Raw genomic sequence first — 18,125 nt, 5'->3', positions numbered from 1 at the left:
ATAGAAGATTGTAAACAGATCCATATTTATCACCCTGCACAAAACTCAAGTCCAAGTGGACCAAAGACCTCAACATTAAGGTAGACACACTGAAGCTGATAGAAGAGAAAGTAGCGAATAACCTGGAACACCTAGGCACAGGAGACAACTTCCCAAACAGAAGACTGACAGTGCAGGTTCTAAGACCAACAATAAATAAACGGGACCCCAAGAACTGAGAAGTTTCCGTAAGGCAAAGGACACTGTCAATAGGACAAACAGGCAGCCTACAGAATGGAAATCAGTTTTCACCAACTCCACATCCAGTAGACAACTAAAATATATAAGAAACTCAAGAAACTAGTCATCAACAAAACCTACAACCCAATTTTAAAATGGGGTGCAGAGATAAACAGGGAGTTCTTAACAGAGGAATCTCAAGTAACCAAGAAACACTAAAAGAAATGTTCAGCATCCTTAGCCATCAGGGAAATACAAATTAAAACTGCTTTGAGATTCCATCTCACACCTGTCAGAATGATTAAGATCAATAACACAAGTGACCGGTCATGCTGGCAAGGATGTGGAGTCAGGGGAACACTCCCCATTGCTGGTGGGAGTGCAAACTAGTATAGCCAGTACAGAAATCGCTATGGATGGCAGTTCCTCAGAAAATTGGGAATCAATCTACTTCAAGATCCAGCAATCTGCAAGACACAGAAGACACAGGAAGGTTAAAGCAGATGAAACAACAAGGAGAACCCTAGCACTAACCCTAACCCTAACCAAGACAGATGATGCAGGGAGCTGACCAAGGCTGCAGTAAGAAAGGAAGAAGGCAATTCCAGAAAGTGCATTTGATAGGGGCGAGATTAGGAGTGACACAGAGCCATGCTTTGGCATCTAATGACAGTACCACACCCAGGAAATAATCAGATTCCAGGAACCTATTCTGGGAAGAAACATCAGCCCACACCACAAAGGCAAAAGGAGTAAAAACACAAGAGAGTCCTCCAGCACCCACTCAAACTGAGTACAGAGACTCCTAACAGCACGATGGGTGTTTGCCTCCTAAACACAAATGCTAAGCCATTGTGTACTACTTCAAGAATGACAAATCTGCTCATTTATGACAGAATTTTCTAACCACTAGGGTGGTTTTCAAATACTCTACATCAATATTTAAAATAAGTTGCTCTACATGGGCACAAAGCATAAACAAGTCAGTTATAACCTTAAAAGTAATAGCTGCCAGAACCATATGGCACAATCCTATTGCTAATGGCACCATATGCGGGAGCTATAGCACTCTGATAAATCACACCAAAACAAAGCTGAAAGCCTCCCCTCATCATTATGGAGGGAGAAGCAAGTGCTGACAGAAGAGAAAACCCAGGAATAGTTTTATTCAAGTACAGATCCAGCATACTACAATTCCAACCTTCCGGTTAAGATGCTCCCACTGGTATAACCTGGCATAACTGTTTGGGCTAACTAAACATCATTTGATTGGATTTGGTGATTGCTACCCAAAGAGAAGTTCATATATCATATATCACGCTGTAAAACTTTAGGGGGGGAATCTATGGAGATGTCACAGGCTCCAGGGAAAACTTATTGATAATAAAAGACAAACTGACTTAAAATATTTCTCATCTTATACTATTTTTCTGCTCTATGTCTTGGCTAAAGAAACCTTTTTATGCAGTGGGTGATGGTTAATAGAGAGAATCAGAACTGATGAAAATGCTAATAATACATGATTGTGGAGTCATCAGTCCTCACTGGGACATCTACATTACCATTTCAAGACCCAGAGAATCTCATAGAAAAGGAGGTGCAAGAATGTGGGAGCTGAAGGGTGGAGAGGAGACCGTGGAATGCTGTCTCCTGGATAGGACACAGCCAAGGCTATCATAAACTCAGCATTGAGATCCACAGGAAACAGGGAACAACAGCAGGGGGCATCTAGTTGGGAGGATGGGACTTTACAGGAATAAGGAGTAGGCTAAAAAGAGAACAATGGGGTAGAAAATATCATCTGGGGCATTGAAAATGAAGTTTTGAAAAAGATGAGTCTTCTACAAGAGCAGTGCATGCTCTTAACTGTAGAGCCATCTTTCCAGCTCCTGTAATTTTTTTTAAAAATTATTTTATGGAAGATTAAAACTCTTGGGAGTTCTGGAGGCATGGAGGAGGAAGATTAAAACTCTTCAGAGTTCTGGAGGCTGGAGGAGGAAGAAACTCTTCGGAGTTCTGGAGGCTGGAGGAGGAAGAAGTGAGATTTCTTTGCACTGCGATGGTTCAGTTGAAAGGAAGCCTGTGCTTGGCAGAAAACTGTACTCTTGGGGTTGCCATGACAGCGGTGTTCTCTCTGATTGGTATGCTGCTATTTTTCCACAAACAAAGTAATTTAAGTATTAATATTTAATCATGAAATTTATTCAGTAAAATTATTTTAAAATAAGTATGAGGATGTTTTACATCTTTTTTCATACTTCCAACTAAATAAAATTGTTGCTCACTATTACAAAATAAAGGGCTTTCTTTTTCAGTTGCTAAGGAAAATAGCTAGGTTTTTGGGATTTTGTTGTTGTTTGGTTTTTTGAGAAAGGGTTTCTCTGTAGCCTTGGAGACTGTCCCGGAACTCGCTCTGTAGACCAGGTTGGCCTCAAACTCACAGAGATCCACCTGCCTCTGCCTTCTGAGTGCTGGGATTAAATTAGCTAAATTTTAGGGAAAGAAAAAAAATGTCATGATAAATTTTTAAAGTTTGAACTAGATCAATCAGTGACCAAGTTGCTGGGTCAGGTTTTCTGATCTTTAGCCCCATGGCATCCTTCCCGTCTTAGTTCTGAGTCCCCAGTCCAACACACTCAGAAATCACCCAGCTTCCTTGGCAGGCCTCAGTCACTAGGATACTCTTCGCCTGCACGTGAGTAGGATTTTAGAGTTCAGGATCCCTGTAAGATGATTCAGTGGGCAAAGGCACATGACTCAAAGTTTGGTGACTCCACTTCAATACCCAGAAGAAGTATTGGTGGAAGGAGAGAATTGGCTCTGCAAACTGTCCTCTGGCCCCCATGATGGGCAGCCAGGACGTCTCAAGGGCTCCAATGAAAGGACAAAGGGAACCTAGCTCTCTGTCCTTGTCGAAGGGGCCAGGGCCTTGAAGGAGTTAAGGTTATGGTTCACCAAACCCGAACCTGACTCTGACTTCCCTCCCACACCAGACACTGGTGTCATCAGTCTGAAGGCCACTGTGGTCTGTCTGTGGGGCACTCGAGGTACCCCGTGCTCCTTTTGAGGAACACTGCTTGATTAGCTTCCTTCTGATTGTGTCTCATGATGCTGGGGTTTTCTGCTGACTCTGATCCATTTCCTCCCTGCAAATAGGACAAAAGATGTCATACTTATTAATAAACTTGCTTGGCATAAGTCATCAGCTCATGCAGGAGACTCAGGTTATAACTTTCCTATTTTCTTTATTTCCTCATTCCCCAGTCCTCTTGCTCAGGGACCTCGCCCTGAAGAACAACCTGCTGGTCCAGGCAGGTTAGACTCCTTCCATCCATAGATGAATAACTGCTACAGAAGGCATCTCATTTTAATGATTTACTTATTGGAATTTCTTTATTTAAACCAGCTGTCTTTTGTAGCAACTTTTTTCTCCTCAGCTGCTGGGTGTGACTCAGGTGTGGACAGTATGCTAATCAGAATATTCCCACGCTTGCTCTCCTGTTGTGAATATGGCTGAGGTTCATGCTTGAAGATCTACAAGTGACCTTTCCCATGTAATTACACATATGTATGCATATTCTTGACCTAAATTTCAAACGTTATTTTATTTGCATACAAACAAATCAATTTCGTGATATTTTTCATACACGTATGCAATTTGTTTTTAATAATCTTCACTACCTCCCTCAACCCTCTCCCCCCTGTTGCTGGCCTGTCTTCCTTGTCCTCAAACAGTCTTCCTCTGCTTCCATAACATATAGACTGTCACCCTCTCTTGTCCCCCTCCTGCTGACTTTTCTCTCTCATTTCATAGTCTTGTCTTCTTTCATACATACATACATAATATGCACATATGTGATTATGTCTATATCCCAGGTGAGATAACGTGTGTGTGTGTGTGTGTGTGTGTGTGTGTGTGTGTGTGTCTGTGTGTGTTTCTTTCTTCTGAGCCTGGCTTATTTCACTTAACATAATGAGCTCCAGTCCCATCCATTTTCATGCAAGCCTATTCCTGATCTCTGAATGTTGCTATAGAATGTCCTGTTCCTAACTCACCCAGAGCAAAGTCAAGTTGTGACAAAGTACACATGTGTGACCAGAGGAGACATATGAATAAATCTGTCTGTTGATATTCATGCCTGCATTCTGATTCTCATAAATCACATGAATAAAGACATCTGCTGATACTCGTGCCTGTGTCAGGGATCTCATGAAACAAGACATCTGTTGATACTCGTGCCTGTAACCTGAGTCTCATGAAACACATAAATAAAGACATCTGTTGATACTCGTGCCTGTATCCTGAATCTCAGATGGAAAAACAAAGTAGAAATTTGGGTCCCTTTTACACGAAAAGGTATTCGTATTGTCTGCTTATAACAGCCGTTATGGGACATTTATTCATAATTTCAGGGGTACAACCTCAAAATGTAATGGAAAGTGAAATCAAGAGCATGGAATCTAATGAACACAGCCTAGGACCTGAAACCTGTGTAATCCCAGAGTTCATCATGGGAACAACTTGTGCAGCCTCTGAGTTTCGTCCCCACAGTCCACAGAATTAACAGACCGAGGGCACTCCCCACCGTTCCTCTGAACTCTGTCCATTGGAAGTTCTGGACAACTGCCAAGACTGGCGCTGGAGAAAGGCCGTGGGACAGACCATTTCAAACAAAGGTCAGAGAAGAGATGAGCCAGTGAGCTGCAGAGTCAGTCTGAGAGACTCCAGGGAGACAGAAGAAACTCCGGAGGTAGAATCCAGTGTGAATCCATCGAAATTGTACTCAGAAGATCTGAACAAGATCCACAGACCTGTGGTTTCTAGCAGAGCTCAAGCAGGAAGCCGGTGTCACCCACAAAGGCACTTGGGGACAGGATTCCATGTGAATAGAAGAGTCTGGGGTGTCAGGGAGGAGGCAGAAGGCAAGAGCGGAAAGGCAGCCAAGTTCCACACTGAAGCGGCAGGAAAGGGAGCTTCTAGGGGCTCTGAATGTACACTGCTCCAGGCTCCTCAGTGACTTAGTAGCTGTGCAGGTCACATGAGAGTGGCTCGCATGCTCCTCACAGAACTAAGCCAGGAAGCCTGTCAGAAAAGGTGGAGGTGATAGATCAGGGCTGGGGCCTCTACTGATATAGAGAAAATATTCTTGTTTTCATGTTGAGTTTGGTTAGTCACAAAGTAGAGTGTGGCTGAGGTCCATCTTAATGAAATACTTCAAACTTCATCTCTATCTTTCTCTCTGCAGTATATGCATGTATAGAATTATAAGCTTGCCCCAGTTCCTAAGTCAGAGAATTAAACAATCATTTTTAATTAAAAACAAAAATTTTTGTTTTTGAAGTTTGTATTGGATCATTACTGTGCTTAACTGTGCAAACCATATGAGCTCTCTCTGGCTTAGTCTCCTTTTCTATGAAATAGGGAGCACAGAAACATCTTCCAAAGGTTGCTGGCCAGGTTATAAGCATCTCCACATGAACAACGGCAAGGACGGTGCCTTGCATGGTCTGGACTGCCAGTCTTTAATTCTTGTCGTCAATGTACCCAGAGACTCTCAAAGGTTCCCTGCAGTGTGTGGCACTAAGCGTTCACACTTCGCAAGGAAACTTAAATCTAAAACCATCCAGAGGGAAGTTGTCTCTGTTCTAGAGCAGCCACTAGATCTGTTTCTCAGAGTCACGCTGTATAGACCTAGCTGGCCTGGAACTTGCTTATGTGGATCAGGCTAGCCTCAAACTCATAGAGATTTAGCTCTGCTTCTACCTCCCGTGTTCTGGGATTAGAAGTGTGCTCCACCACACCTGGCCTCACCTTATTTGATTTTAATCATTTTGGAGAACTAGGTTAGTGCCATGGATTAACCCAATCCATGTCGAGAATTAACCAACAAGAGGTCTAGACTTTTCAACAATTTCACCTATCAGAAGTGAAGAGTCTCATTGTAAGAAAGCTACATGGAAAGCGGTGTTTTAGTTGGATAAGCCTTCTATGGGCTCTCTATCAGAGTAGGAATCTACAGTCACAAGATTGTGTGCAAACAGGCAGCCTCCCTCTTTGAGATGGTATTGCCAGATGGAAGACACACTCAAAGGCAAAGGCAGAGGGCTTCCCTGATGAACCAGAAGTCAGCCTCCCACAACAGGTTTTGCTCAGGAGGTATATGTCCTTTTACTTAATGCTTGCTGTGGCTCCTGGGATAGGCTGTGCTTGCAGTCAGATCTATTCTAACAATAACTTTTTATTGCCATAGTTATGGCTAACACTGACATAGTGATTGAGTGGGACAGAAGAGCAATTAAAATTATAGAATACTTTAACCTTGGCATTTTGATAATGAGGACACTCAACATGAAATACCATTTGATCCACATAAAATTAGACTAGGCAGATAAAATGACGGCATAAAGCTAACAATACTAAAGGCACAAGTAATTCAGTCAGTTTTCTTCTTTCTTTAACTAAAAATGGTGCCATAAATCTCCTCTCAATATTCAAATGCAGAAACAAGGTCAAAATATTATAAAGTTGAGACAGCTATAAAATATCAGAATCAAAGTATAAGAGCAATAGCCAATATCTAAGATGGCATATTTGTACAAAGCTAGTATAGTTAATCTTGTGATTGCTGATATTTAGGTACTAGTGGACTAAAATTAAATAGAGTGTAATTAAAGAAAAAAAGCAATGCTAAACTATTCGCATTTGTGTTGTAAAAGTTTAAATAGCAGTAGGCCGCTTGCTTTGTTTTCATCCTGACTTCAGGAGTCTTCTGATGGCTCAAAGGAAAATAGACTCCAATCAGACAGTAGCTGCTTCTAAGCCAAGAACCAAGAGCCTGTGGTGGTCATCCACGTGATGCCAGGACCTTGACCTGGTACAGCCTGTGGTGGTCATCCATGTGATGCCAGGACCCTGACCTGGTACAGTCTGTGGTGGTCACATAATGCCAGGGCCTTGATGCAGTACACACTGTGGTGGTCATCCACGTGATGCCAGGACCCTGACCTGGTACAGGCTGTGGTAGTCACATGATGCCAGGGCCTTGATGCAGTTCACGCTGTGGTGGTCATCCATGTGACACCAGGGCCTTGGCCTGTTACAGCCTGTGGTAGTCATGTGATGCCAGGATCTCGACCTGGTGCAGAGGAGCTGGTGAGACTTGGCATTTCAGAGATGACAGAGAAGCACAAACATGAGTTTTGGAGGGACATTAGGGTGGACAAACAAGTCTAGATCAAGAAAGAGAATCTGGGTTGGGAGGCAAATTTAGGAATTAATATTAAGCACATGGTTGAATCAAACCATGGGAGCAAATGGAGTCATCTAGGAAGAAAAGGGAATATATCCTGAGCTCTCTCAGTACTCAGTCTCTACATGTGAGAGAGCACACAGAAGAACAGACATCAAAGAAAAGAGAAAAGCCAGAGGCATGATATTTGAGAAACTGAGAAAATACACTTCTTAAAGACTGGCTGACTGTGTTAATGCGCCTAAGGCTAAGTGAGAAAGAAAATTCTGGAATAGTGAAGCAATGTAGAGGCCTGCTCTCTGAAGGGATCACACAGCACACACAGCACACAAGATATAGAGTGGTTTGGAGGGAAGGAGAAGTCAGGCCATGAAGCAACCTGGGTAAGAAACCTGGGTAAGAAACGGGGTAATAGTGGGATGTGCACATGGCTCTGGGGGCTGGTAGCCTTTCATTAACAGCCAATGGCGGAATGTTTCTACTGAGACCGTGATGGGAACTGGTGCAGGTACCGCCTTAGGATGAAAGCGATCCTCCCCTTTAGGAGGGTAACTGGAACATGATGATACATATCTGCAATCTTTGTGTTTGGGAAGTAGTGGCAGAAGGATCAGGAGTTCAAGGCAAACCTTTTCTATATAGTAAGTTCAAGGCCAACCTGGGCTACATGAGAACCTATGGAAGAAAAGAAAGAAAATGAAGAAAGAAAGATTGGTTGATTTTAAAAGTGGCCATGAGGGCTCCCAGGGAGTCCCTGGCAGCCCACGTCTGTTGAAAATGTTTCTATTGGTTAAGCTCAACTGACAGGGGCTCAATACTCTGATTTACCTAAATTTACTCACATTGTTAATACACGGAAGCTTTATTTAACATCATGGTTCTAAGAGGATTTACAAATATTGAAGGAACAGTTCAGAAGGAAAAGACAAATGGCAGTCGGAGTCATGCTGTGCAGGCACACACCCTCACTTCTGGGCACCATGCACTCAGGATCTGTTTCCCCAGCAACAGATGTGTTCCCAGTAGCTGAGAATGTGCCGTGATGATGGTGCTGCTTCTGCACACCTGGGAGAAGGAAGCCACAGCTTCAGGGAAACAGCTCTGCTTGCCTTTCCCTGGGCTCCTGTCTATCCAGGGAGAATCCGCACTCAGTCTCTCTCTCCTAAGACTGTTTTATAAGCAAGACAGAGTGCTTATTTGTCCTTGATTCATTCATCTCAAACCCTTGTCAGAAAGATGATTTTATTACAGACATAATTGCTTTCTCCTAATTGAGAGGTTAAGATTTATGAATGAAAGCAAACCTCCAATCATTACTGACTAGTAAAACATTTTGGCTCACGGCACATTTTAAGTTAGAGCAATTTGCCGGCTTCTGATGACAAAACTGGCATCTCCCTTTCTCACGTTATCATTCTTCATCTTCTTATCCCGCCCTGAAAGTGTGAAAATTTACAAAATAGCCTCTACATGTTTGTATTACCAACTTTCAGAATCATAGGGGACCAAACTAAAAAATTTAAGAAAAGGAAACCTGAAACTATAAATTTAATATTTAAATATATATATAAATATAATATTTAAGTGTGTACAATCTCAATAGATGAAGTGCACAAAAGACAATAAAGGTTATTTGATAACAGAGACAAAAATGCATATACAGTCATACTTTAGAATTGTACTGATTTTAACAGACAATAATTGCATGTATTTCTGAGGTACAATGCTAAGTTTTGGTTCATTAATACATTATAAAAAACTAAGTCAAGTTAATTAACACATTTATTACCTCACCATAGTGAATACATTTAACATTCCAGATACCATACCCAATCTTCTAGCTAAGAATTCGGGGTCTATGCAGTGTGGGAAGGCACAAGTCCCAGTTATATATCTCAGGGCAGTGGAAGTGTCTGAGGGAGAAACCTTCCTAAATCCAAAGCCACTCAGGCTTCCATTGGCACACTAGCCTCTGAGAATCTCGTGAGGATGGAGATTCCGACTCACTTAGTCTGAGACAGAGCTTGAGAGCTGTATTCCACTAACACTCGGCGCTGCCCCAGCTGCTAACATCCTACCCGCACTTCGAGCACCAAGATCCAGATCTCTGGACAATTATGAGGAAAGCCAGCTGTAACACAAGAAAGACTCCTGGCGTCTTCAAAGTCTGGTGGTGGAGACCATCACTGGAAAGAGTTTAACAAGACTCATGCATGCCAGAGTCCTAAACTAGAAAGGAAAAATGCAAGATGAGGTGGGGTGGGGAGCACAGACTAACACACAACCAAGGTGGCCACAGGATCATCTGCCTGATAGAAGCATTTGCACAAAGAGAGACTCACTGCAAGAAGAACTCAGAACAGGATTGCTTCCCCCAAATGAACACTAAGCTATCTTTTGAGAAAAAAAGTACATGTTTATTACTGTCACGAAGGAATCTTATACTAACTCAGTGCTCAAACTGACTCACCAAAGTCCTGATCATCAGAGAGAGTTTCTGTTGATTCTAGGAAAAAACACAGAGGGTAAACAAATATTTACATGTGGAGTTTAATGATTGGAACTCTACACCGCCACTCCTCCTGCCCTAGGAAGCCCAGCCCCTGGGCGTTCACACACACCAAAACAGAAGGTCAGCGGGTGCTGATCCAATACAGCTGTCCTTCAGCATCCTCAGAGACTGCTTCCAATATGTCAGTACCAAATCTGTGCTCTCAGGTCTCCCAGGAAATGGATAGTACTTGCATATATTTCTGTATCTTCCCCTATACATACATAATCATCTAGAGTGCTTACAATACCAGTGAAGTATCAAGAAAATAACAGTGTAAACACTACATAAATAGCTATTGTATCATATGACATAGATTTTTGAAGACTCATTTTTTAATTATGTGTAAACATATGTGCACACATGTTCAAGGACCTGCAGAGGCTCTACCTGAAGCTCGAGTTACCGACATCTGACATGGTTGCTTGGAATCAAACTCCAGTCCTCCGGAGGAGCAGCGATTCTGCTAACAGCTGCCCCATGGTTATGGAGAGAGTGATACCCACAAGCACGGTTGGTCTAACTACACAGTGCACGGCAGCAACACCTTAGGACCCTCAGTTCCTGATTGGCTAACCCTGCTAAGGGTGGGGGATGACCGCATTAATCCCCAGATAGGTGACCTTCAGTCTTACGTTACCAAATACGTGGAGATGGGAGAGTGGGAGGAGGTTTGGAAAGAGTAGGGAAATGTAATCATGAACTCTCTCAACTTCATCATGCCTTGTCCATCATAAATGATTTGCACAGACTCCAAAACCAGATCACATGTGCACTAAAATTTATCACCAGAAAATGAGGTCTCTCATTTTCCACTTGTTACTCTGTAAACCTCATAAGATCCATGAGACATGAAAAAATTCTGCATTAAGTCATTTAATTACACACAGAATAGGCAGTGGGGGAAGGGGTGGCATGCCTGAAACCCAGCGGTGCTACTTTAACCCCACTAAAGCTGTCTTTAGTGATAACACAGTGATATATAACACAGTGATAACATTAAGCCTCCGCTCTTCGCTCCCTCCTCCAGTCTTTCCCAGAGTCCTCAGCTGTATGAACTAGTAAATCCCACCCACATGTTCTGCTCCATGTAGAGTCAATGCTTGGCATGACAGACAGACTCCTCAGTCCCAGTCAGTCCAATGCACATGTCCTGGCGGGAGCTTCCTTACAGTTGTTGCAGGCAATTCACAGCTCATTCACACAATTCTCTCCACATGCTGTACCATTTCCCCATTTTATACAGGAGAACAGAGGCTCAGCACTGGAATGCCTGACCAAGGATGTGCAACACTGGTGAGAAAGGAAGCCAGACAAAGAGACTAGCAGGACACGGCTCTGCACAGCCCAGGTTGAGCACCTTGCACTAAACCTTGGACTTCCTCATGCCAAGTTTTGCAAAATTAATAAAACTAAATACAGAGATCATATTTCATTTTTTGCACACTCATACTTTGGTTGAACCACTACTTTTTTTAAGCTTACATCTTTCCCAAAGGTTTTCATGAGAATGTTTATGCCATCTGCAAGCTGACTGTGTATACATCACGGGATCAAGTTTTTCTGACTCTCAATCAGCTGAGAAGATGGAAAGCGAGAGAGAAGTGAGTTCCTACACGGGTGAGTGCTCCAGTTATGTTTATCTCCAGGTACCAGACATTTAATGTGAAGTCTCAAGTGACACCCACTTTTTATTCTTTCTTCCTTGGGAGTTACAGGGTGGGGGTGAGGACTGATTGGAGATCGAGATAAAAGTCACTGGTGGGGGAAGCAGCAAGGCATGGGGCATGATGGGAGATGAATGTGAGAGTCATTTCCTGTCTTGTCCTTCTGGGATCAAACTCCTACATTCAAGCTCCGCAACACTGGAGATGGATTAACCAGGTTCTGTTTTTCCACAAGTGAAGTAATAGAGTGTACACCTCTGGGGCTAGGGAGATAACCAGTAAAGTACATGCCTTGCAGGCACAAGGGTCTGGACTTGATTCTCATAACCAAGTCCAAGAAAAGCTGGGCACAGGCTGAAGCAATTGCTCAGTGGTTAAGAGCAGAGGTTGCTCTTCCAGAGGAACCTTGTTCAATTCCCAGCATCCACAAGGTGGCTCAGAGTCATCTGAGACCTCAGGCCCAGAGGACTTGATGTCCCCTTCCAGCCTCCATGAACACTATGAACAAACATGCAGGCAAAACACCCAACAAATAGCATATAAATAAGTAAAAAGGAAAGGCAAAGAATGGGAGATGGTTTACTGGGTAAAGGACTCTGTGTGCAAGTGTGGGGAGCAGAGTTCAAGTCTCCAGAACCCAGGCAAAAGTCAGTTGGGTGTGGTGGCCCAAACTTAACCCCAGCAGCCAGGAGGAAGAGCAAGAGAGTCCCTAGAGCAAAGAGGCCAGATCAGCTGAGAAAATGGGGTTGCCGAAATATAGCAAGGGATTTTCCTCAGTATAAAAGGTGGAGAGTCACAGAGGCAGATTCCTTAGGCCTCTATATGTGTGCGCATGTGTGCACACACCCCTACACACACTGTACCTGCTGCATGTGAACACACACACACACACTGTACCCACTGCATGTCAACTCACATTTCTTTCTCTCTCCTCCCTCTCTCTCCCTCTCTCTCTCTCTCTCTCTCTCTCTCTCTCTCTCTCTCTCTCTCTCACACACACACACACACACACACACACAAACACATGCTCCAGAAAGCCAGGCATGGTGCTGTGCACCTGTAAGCCTTTCTGGCCTGCCAGCCTAGACTACTTAGTGAGACCTATGCCATTGAGAGAGGCCATCTCAAAACAAAACAAAAACCAAGGAGAATATCACCAGAGAAACATGTCCACTGGCCTCCTCACACATTGGCACTCATGCTTACACACATGTACACATGCACACAAACACGCAAAGAAAATATACATCATGCCTATGATATTCCACAGCCTCAAATGTTTAGTGGGAACCAATCCTCTAGATTTAGCTTGACCTACTCTTTACAGGAACGCAGATGGTAAAGACACTACATGTTGCCCTGTAAGGGCACAGATCCAGAAAATGAGGTCATCTCCATGATAACAGAGAAACAAGAGACAATACCAATTAGTATGGATTTCAGAGACCAAACCACCAGATGCAAAGTCTGGCCCCGGATTGGATTCTGATTTGGACAGAATGCTGTGTAGAGGTTTTGTTGGCAATGGGAGGAAACTGAATATAAGGTGGGTATCAGAAAAATATGAACACTTGCTGAGATGGAGAGTTGGAAACTAACAGAAGAAAGGAGGCAGGGCTGATGAGAAGGCTCAGCAGGGAAGTGTGCTTCCATCTGAAGCCTGGCAGCCTTGTGGAATTCCCGAAAGCCATACAAAGGTGCAAAGAGAGCCAAGTCCATAAAATTGTTCTCTGATCTCCATGCCCACAGCATGGTAAGTAATGCCTCCACATACATCATGCACACATACACATGAATAATTTTTAAATTCAGAAACTAATATAAAAAGCACAAAATAAGCAAAAGCATGCAAAGCAGTCTTATTCTTGTATAATTATGTACATGTGCACATATGTATATGTCTGTATACACGTACATTTGTGAGTGCATGTGTATGCCTGTGTACACGTGTGTGCTTGTGGACATTTATGAGTTCATGTACACATGTGTGCATGTGCACATGTATTGTGTGAACATGTGCATCTCTGTGTGCGTGTGAACGTGTGTGTACATGTGTGTGCAAATATGTGTATTTATGTGTATCTGTAAAGGTATGTATCTACATGTGCATGTGTGTACATGGCCACTTGTGTGTCTACATGTGCATGTGTATGTCCATATGTGCACTTGTATGTGTCTGTGTGCACATGTGTGGGCTCACATGTGTGAGTGTGGAAGTATGTGCTTGTGCATGTGTATTCATGTGAGTTTGTGTGTATAAGTGTGTGTGTATATGTGTGTGTGAATGTGTGTGTATTCATGTGGAGACCAAAGGTTGATGCTGTGTGTCTTCCTCAATCTCTCCACCTTCCTTGTCTTTTTAAGACAGCGTCCCTCAGGGAACCTGGAGCTTACCTATTCAGCTAGAATGACTGATGATTGAACTGTAGGGAATCCACCTATTGCATCTTCCCTAACACTGAGTTACAGGTTCAACACCAGTTCTGGTTTTTTACAAAATCTTATTCTTGAAACAAGTCATAGATGTGAGAGGAAATTTTATCAATATTATATCTACAGATGGCTGAAACATCCTTCTTTGATTAGTATCATTTTGCTTTGATGTATTTTCTAACTTTTGGCAATAGTCACAGAACCACTTTTTAGTGACTGTTATTGTAACTAAAAGTCAATAGATCCCGGAAGAGAAGTATAACCTTCCAGCAGGGTCAGTTTTGGGTAAGCTCTGTGCAGTCAGGTGCTGGTGGTGAGTCCCAGCATGCCTCTTACTCTGGTTTTTCCTCGCTTTGCTGTCACTGTCAGCTGCTTGCTTCCACTCTCGGTGAGAGAGGGGTCTGAGCTTCTGCCTCCGTGTCCCTGTCCACAGATCCAGTCCCCATTCCTGAGCCCGCCGCTTAGCTCTGGCCTTGAAGATCTATGTCATGTCTGCCAGCCCTAATGGGCCTTTGGATTCCAGCTCTCTGGCTTGGGCCTATCTTCGAGGAGACAGACTGCCCAGAACATGGATGAGTTTCCAGCATATTCTCCTGGCAGGAGCTCCTTCTGCTGTGCCCGGGCTGTCAGGGTGGACTCTTTAGTTGCTATTCACTGTTCAGACTCTACCTTATCTTGCTGTGCACATTGACTGCAGTGGATTACATAGTGGCCCTTCTGTAGCCACGTTTCCCTCCTCACCGTGTCCTGTCTTCCATATTTGCTGACTGATTCTTGATGCAGAGACCTACAGACCATTCACCATGTATATGGTACAAGACCTACACCATCTGAGGAAAGGAATGATTATGAGCTCATCAATCAAGGCAAGAACTGAATGAGGTGTGTGCACAGCGATTACCCAACATTCATTACTTCCTTCCCTCCTTAATTTCACTGACCTCATGCTGGGTTTTAAATGCCAGGCAGGCCACATAGATGGAAAGGGAGTGCTTATCTTCAGGTGCTGTTTTTTAATTTATTAGGTTGCTTGTGCACACTGTTATTTACTTGCAAATGCAATATGATGAGGGCTGTGTGGAGGAAGTGCAAGGCACCAAAACAGCACCAGGCTAAGTGAAGGGGAGCAAGTGCCAGCAGGGTGGTCAGCAGTCTCACAAAGGGCAATTATGGGCAGAGAGCCCATGTTGAGAAACTAAACACAAGGCCAGGGGAACTGCAGGACACAGGCTGGGAACTCTGTGTGGACAATGTACACACCGACTGCTGGGAACTCTGTGTGGACAATGTACACGTTGACTGCTGGGAACTCTGTGTGAACAATGTACACGCTGACTGCTGGGAACTCTGTGTGGACAATGTACACGCTGACTGCTGGGAACTCTGTGTGGACAATGTACACGCTGACTGCTGGGAACTCTGTGTGGACAATGTACACACTGACTGCTGGGAACTCTGTGTGGACAATGTACACACTGCTGGGAACTCTGTGTGGACAATGTACACGCTGACTGCTAAACCACAGATGCCGGATGCCTCTTGACCAGGATGCCCTTGAGAAAGCATCCCAGAACACGTAGGTCCAAAATGAACCTACAAACCTAGCTACCAAGTCCACGAGGACTTGAAGCTATGTTCTCAAAAACAGAAATCTCCTGAAGCCAAGAGCTAACTATTCTGGGAATGATGGTCAGGTACTGGAAAGAAAGCAACTCATTATCCTATGTATCAGTAAGTAATCTGTCTTGTAATTCCAGTAATTTACAGAAAATGCAGCAAAAGAAAAATGACTTCCATCTAGGCTAATGAGATGGCTGAGTTCAATCCCCAGCACCCATGTGAGAAATCCTGCACAGTGACTATGCTAGGCAGTACTTTGTGTTCTTGACACAGTCTAGAGTCGTTTGGAAAGAGGGAACTTTAATTTAGAAAATGCTTGGCACGTGGGCAAGCATGAGGAGCAAGTGTCTCTCCATGGCCTGTGCTTCAGTTCCTTCCTCCAGGTTCTGCCCCTGAGTTCCTGCCCCGACGTCCCTCTGTGATGGAGTGGGACCCGAGAGTTACAAGATGAGACAAGCCCTCTCCAAGTTACTTGTGGACATGGTGCTTAATCTCACCAAATAGGACAGTCTGGGACTTAGTCTCCTTTCCTGCTGCTGGGACAAAACACCCTGGAAAAGCAACTTAAGGGAGAAAAAGCTTGCTTGGCTAACAATTCTTGGTTACAGTCTATCAGTGTATAGACGGAGGCCGACAAAGAGGAACTTGACAAAACTGGCCACACTATACCCACAGTCCAGAGAGAGAACAGTGCTCAGCTTCCACTCTCTTTTTCATTCCTTCCCTGTACCCAACCCAAGAAATTGGTGCCTCCCACACTCAGGGGAGTTTTTCCTACCTCCTCCATAGACACTCCATTAGACCAACTGTTGTGGGCTATTGTGATCATACTCTGACAATCCTGAGACAGACAATAAAGTTTACCTTGAATCAGAGGACAGAACTAACTACTAGCTGACCAGAATTAGCCATAAAGGTTTGTGAAGGACTCAAGACATATAGAGAGACATAGGAATTAGTACGGAGGGGCTTAGAAAGATTCATGGCCCTTTGGATCAAGGAAGGAGAGGGAAGACAGACATCACTGGTCACTTCTCTGCTGCTTCTCAGATCATTCAGGCTTTCACCCCTTATCTGACTCCTGGACTTTTGCTAAAACTAGAATCATTTAGATCATCATTACAGCTGGTCTCCAATGTGTGGCATTAAACAACACCAAGGCATAAACCTGCCTTCTCTGCACTGCCTCTGCCGAGGCCGGCTTTGTCTTCCTCCCCACAGGCCCTCCATCCAAGTCCAGGGTTTCACCATTGCAGTCTTTCTATAGCAACCTCCATCTGCTGCCCACCCCAGGCCCACAATGCCACTGGTGTTAGCTGCCCACTGCTGGCCCATGCCCTCACTTCCTGCCATGTGGGCTTTCCCTGCACCCTCTCTTCAGGCCGTCAACACAGGCCAGCTTGGCCACCTTGACATAGGTTCACACCTGCTCGGGACTCGGGCCTTTACTGCTGATGTCACCACTGCAGGTTGCCAAGGGGCCCAGCCATGCACTGTCCACATCCTCTGCCCAGCTATGCTGAGCAGCCACAGCTAGCGGCCCACCCTTCTCCCCGCCCGTCGAGCATCGCTGATACGACTTTACTCTCACCAACAGCAGACCTGGTGAGACACCCAGGAATTCTTAAAGGGGTTATTTTTAAAAATGATATTTTAAAATAGACAGAAAATCTTTTGCTGTGGGAATCCCCTCTGTGTGCTGTGATTATCATTAATGAATAAAGAAACTGCTTTGGACCTTTAGCAAGGCAAAACATAGGTAGGCAGGAAAAGCTAGGCTGAATGCTGGGAAAAAGAAGGGCGGAGTCAGAGAGAAGCCATGGAGCCACCGGAGACAGGCGCTGGAAACTTTACCTAGCAAGCCACAGCCACATGGCAATATACAGATTAATAGAAATGGGTTAAATTAATATAAGAGTTAGCCAACAAGAAGTTAGAGCTAATGGGCCAAGCAGTGTTTTTAAATAATACATTTTCTATGTGATTATTTTGGTTCTGGGCAGCAGGGATGAACAAGCTGCTTCCTCCTACAAATTGGCACCGAACAGGGGGCTAATTTCCCATGTTAAGAATCAGAAATATTACAATAGAGGGCATTAGGACCCTTTTTAGTGCTATTATGGATGACTTGTAAATGTAGAAAGATAAATGAGTGTAAACAGAGGCAGCATTTTGTTTTCTGGCCACCTAGACCCAAATAATCACACAAAACTCTATTAATTACAACACTGTTTGTCCAACAACTCAGGTATATTCCTAGATAGCTCCTATATCTGAAATTAACTCTTTTCTGTTAATCTCTGTATCATTACGAGACTGTGACTTGCTGGTAAGGTTCTGGGCATTTTTCTCCTTTGGCAACTACATGACATCTCTCTGAACCTT

General features: G+C 43.9%; 1 protein-coding gene across 1 annotated transcript in view; it reads right to left on the bottom strand.

Moving 5' to 3' along the window:
* Slc44a5 (solute carrier family 44 member 5) overlaps window positions 1–17,093 on the bottom strand; it is a 108,625-nt gene extending 91,532 nt beyond the window's left edge. The window contains exons 1-3 of the mRNA XM_042054145.1: window positions 17,029–17,093; window positions 15,381–15,607; window positions 9,940–9,975 (exon numbers count right to left, since the gene is read on the bottom strand). Of these exons, the coding sequence (XP_041910079.1) occupies window positions 9,940–9,975; window positions 15,381–15,607; window positions 17,029–17,093 (328 nt within the window). The remainder of the gene's footprint in view (window positions 1–9,939; window positions 9,976–15,380; window positions 15,608–17,028) is intronic.
* Window positions 17,094–18,125: the final 1,032 nt, after the last annotated feature.

The sequence above is a fragment of the Arvicola amphibius genome, chromosome 14 (assembly GCF_903992535.2).
Source record: "Arvicola amphibius chromosome 14, mArvAmp1.2, whole genome shotgun sequence".
NCBI lineage: Eukaryota > Metazoa > Chordata > Mammalia > Rodentia > Cricetidae > Arvicola > Arvicola amphibius.
The sequence above is the reverse complement of the archived record's forward strand: the minus strand, read 5'-3'. Positions and strand labels throughout refer to the sequence as shown.